Source organism: Orycteropus afer, unplaced genomic scaffold (assembly GCF_000298275.1).
Source record: "Orycteropus afer afer isolate SDZICR_OR568_19922 unplaced genomic scaffold, OryAfe1.0 scaffold00300, whole genome shotgun sequence".
In the NCBI taxonomy this organism is placed as follows: Eukaryota; Metazoa; Chordata; class Mammalia; order Tubulidentata; family Orycteropodidae; genus Orycteropus; species Orycteropus afer.
The window spans coordinates 4,292,456-4,295,654 of record NW_006921887.1 but is presented as its reverse complement, the minus strand read 5'-3'; the positions used below and the strand labels follow the sequence as shown (position 1 = coordinate 4,295,654).

General features: G+C 37.2%; 1 protein-coding gene across 1 annotated transcript in view; it reads left to right on the top strand.

The window, feature by feature from the left end:
* The window catches only part of C9 (complement C9), a 76,965-nt gene extending 76,276 nt beyond the window's left edge, over positions 1–689 (top strand). The window contains exon 7 of the mRNA XM_007951590.1: positions 462–689. Coding sequence (XP_007949781.1) covers positions 462–689 — 228 coding nt within the window. The remainder of the gene's footprint in view (positions 1–461) is intronic.
* Positions 690–3,199: the final 2,510 nt, after the last annotated feature.

Here is a 3,199-nt window from a genome sequence, read left to right as displayed (position 1 = left end):
AAGACTAGGTTGATGGCAATGGAACAAAATGGAAACAATGAGAATGCCGATGCTACGTGAAGAATGTAGCCAATATCACTGAGCAATACGTACAGAAATTGTTGAATGGAAACCTGCTTTGCTGTGTACACCACCACCAAAATATAATAAAATATTATTTTTAAAAAAATACGTATAACCTCTCCTTTGTAAAACCAGTCCTAGTCTCCATTTTTAATTTATCCCTGTGATTATTTTATTAATATCAGTCTCCTCAACTCCATAAAGCGATCTCCATTATGGTGGAGATTATGACTGGTTTTGATCACTAGTATATTCTTTTAAACTAACATCAATATCCAGCACTAATAAGCATTCAATAAATCTTTATTGAAACAATGAAGAAATCACTGAGGGAAGAATATTCTGCAAGTTTCCTCCACAGAAAAAGTCCTAACATTAGATTTTCTCCTTTCTTGCAGCTGTCTCCTATATATAATCTGATTCCAGTGCAAATAAAAGATGCACACCGAAAGAAACAAAATTTAGAACAAGCCATTGAAGACTATATCAATGAATTCAATGTAAGAAAATGCCACCCATGCCAAAATGGAGGTACTGTGGTACTGCTGAATGGGCAATGTTTGTGTACTTGCCCAAAGAAATTTGAAGGAACTGCCTGTGAAATCATTAAAGGGCAAATTCTTTAAGGTAAGAAAAATGTATTTGATATTTTCAAGGGAAAAAAAAAAAACCCTACACTTTGGTTTCTTTAATTTGAAAACCAGTTCTTGAATTAATTTTATTAAACTTCTAAATTACCCATGTAAACAGAATGAAGAGTAAATAGTGAAAATAGACAAACCAGCCTTTATGTGTTGTTTAGCATACAGTCTTAACATCCTCTATCTTTACATATTTCAATAGAACTATAAACAAATAATAAATTGCAATGATTGTATTACTTTCAAATTATGAAAATGTTCATATCAAAAGTGAAAGAAATATAACAACCATCCAGGTGCTCAGCATCCAGAATTAACGGATACTGTTGCTACATGATCAAGTGCATCCTGACTTGTGTTACCCTAAGGATGGGGTAGAACTGCCCCATAGTGTTTCCTAGACTGTAATCCTTACACAGAGAGATAGGTTTTTCTCTTGCAGATAGTTGGTGGGTTTCAACTGCTGACCTTTGTGTTAGCAACTGAGTGCTTAACCATTGCACCCCTGGGGCTTCTTTAACAAATGTTAAATGCATACATATTCTGTTGTTGTTAGTTGACATTGAGTGGGTTCCATCTCATGGCATCCTTATGTATAACAGAACAAAATAGTGCCTGGTCCTATGACAATCTTAGGAGCTCTGGTGGTGTGCTGACTAAGGCATTTGACTGCTAACCAGAAGGCTGGTGGTTCAAACCCACCAGCCACTCCTCTGAAGGAAGACTGGGCAATCTACTTCCATAGAGCTACCATCTTGGAAACCCAAGGAGGGGTCACTATGAGTCATAGACTTGACAGTAGTGAGTTTGTTTTTTTTGGTTCACTTTCTTCGCCTAGAATGCTTTCCAACTTTCTCCTCTGTCAATCAACCCAATCTTTGTCTCCTTCATTCACCCATGTGTCTCTACACCTCCTATACTAGTGGTTGTCAACCCTGATTGCCCTTTAGATTTACCTCCTTAGCTTTTAAAACAAACAAACAAACAAAAAAGGATGTCCATTATAAGTCAATTAAATGAGAATCTCTCTGGAGGGATCTGGGCATTACTTTTTTAATCCTCTGGTTATTCTAATGTAGTGAGAGTTAAATACCTCTATTCAGGACCCAGGCCAATTATCGTCTTTTCAGTGAAATGTCTATTTTTTCTGTCTATGCTCTTTAGGGCTCTGTCCCTCTCTCTTCCAGCTCTAACCACATTGACTCTCCCTATACAAGATGCCTAGCTCCATCTAGTTTGGAAATGTATCTTCTATTTTAAACATCATTCTATTCCTAACACCTTGCACAGTATCTAGCACATCAGTAGATAAATTGATGATTGGATAGACTCAAATTTAAGTCTTATTAATTATTAAGATTTGATAATCCTTTGCTCTCTCTAGGATTGCCAGAAAAGGAAAATAGAGCTGTCACCTTCCCTGAGGTCTCCATGGATAAAAAGGAAAAAAAAACACAATTTTCCAAATTGAGATCCTATCTCTGGATATTATCCTTCTGCCCAGTGAGAAGCAATATGCTTCATGAAGATCCTACCAATCTCCCAAGTCTTCTATCTTCTAGGATTACTACCCTTTTTTCTTCCTTATATGCCTATGTTTCCATTTTTCATTCCCTGATAAGCAGTCAGCAGTGAAATATGCTAGGACCACTTCCTCCTGCAGACAATGCCAATTTCTTACTAATATAAGAAAACCAAATAAAAAAGAGAATGTAGGTTAATAAGGCTGTAAAGTAATTGCCGAACTCTTTTCTATAATTAATATATCTCACCAGCTCCATCACCACAAGTTTGTACCATGTAATTTAGGTCTGATTTCCATAGTCGTATCTTGTTTGATCACCCATTTAAACTACATGCATTCAAAAGCTAACCCCTCCCTGAACACCTACCACAGACACTGCACTCTGCTTGACTTACAGTTGTTAGCTCCCCGATTTAACTCAGTGTGGGTCCAAGGGAAAATTCTATGTGTTATGCCCATCAAGGGATGAGTGGATAACCAAATTATGGTATATCCACACAATGGAATACTATGGCACATTAAAGAACAATGAGGGATACACGAATCATCTCACAATGTAGATGAACCTGGAGGACATTATGCTGAGTGAAATAAGTCAATTGCAGAAAGACAAGTACTGTGTGAGCCCATTACTGTAAAAAGACAGAGAAGGGTTTGCTTGGGGAAGGGAACTCACCTAGTAGATTACTGGGATGGGGAGGGGAGGGGAGGGATTAATTTCGGGCTAGTTGGGGCCGACATGTTGACATGAGCAGGGGGATATACAGGAAGGATATATGACCACCATGATAACATTAGGAAATGGGAGGACACCGAATTGTGCACATAAGAAATAGACGACAGATGCTAATACCAACAAATGTGTCCACAATACTGCATTGCAAAAAAAAAAAAAAAAAAAAAGTATATGTGTTGTATTGTAACCAAAACTATTAGATTAGAAAATGTGGAATTGCCTCTATTCGATCAT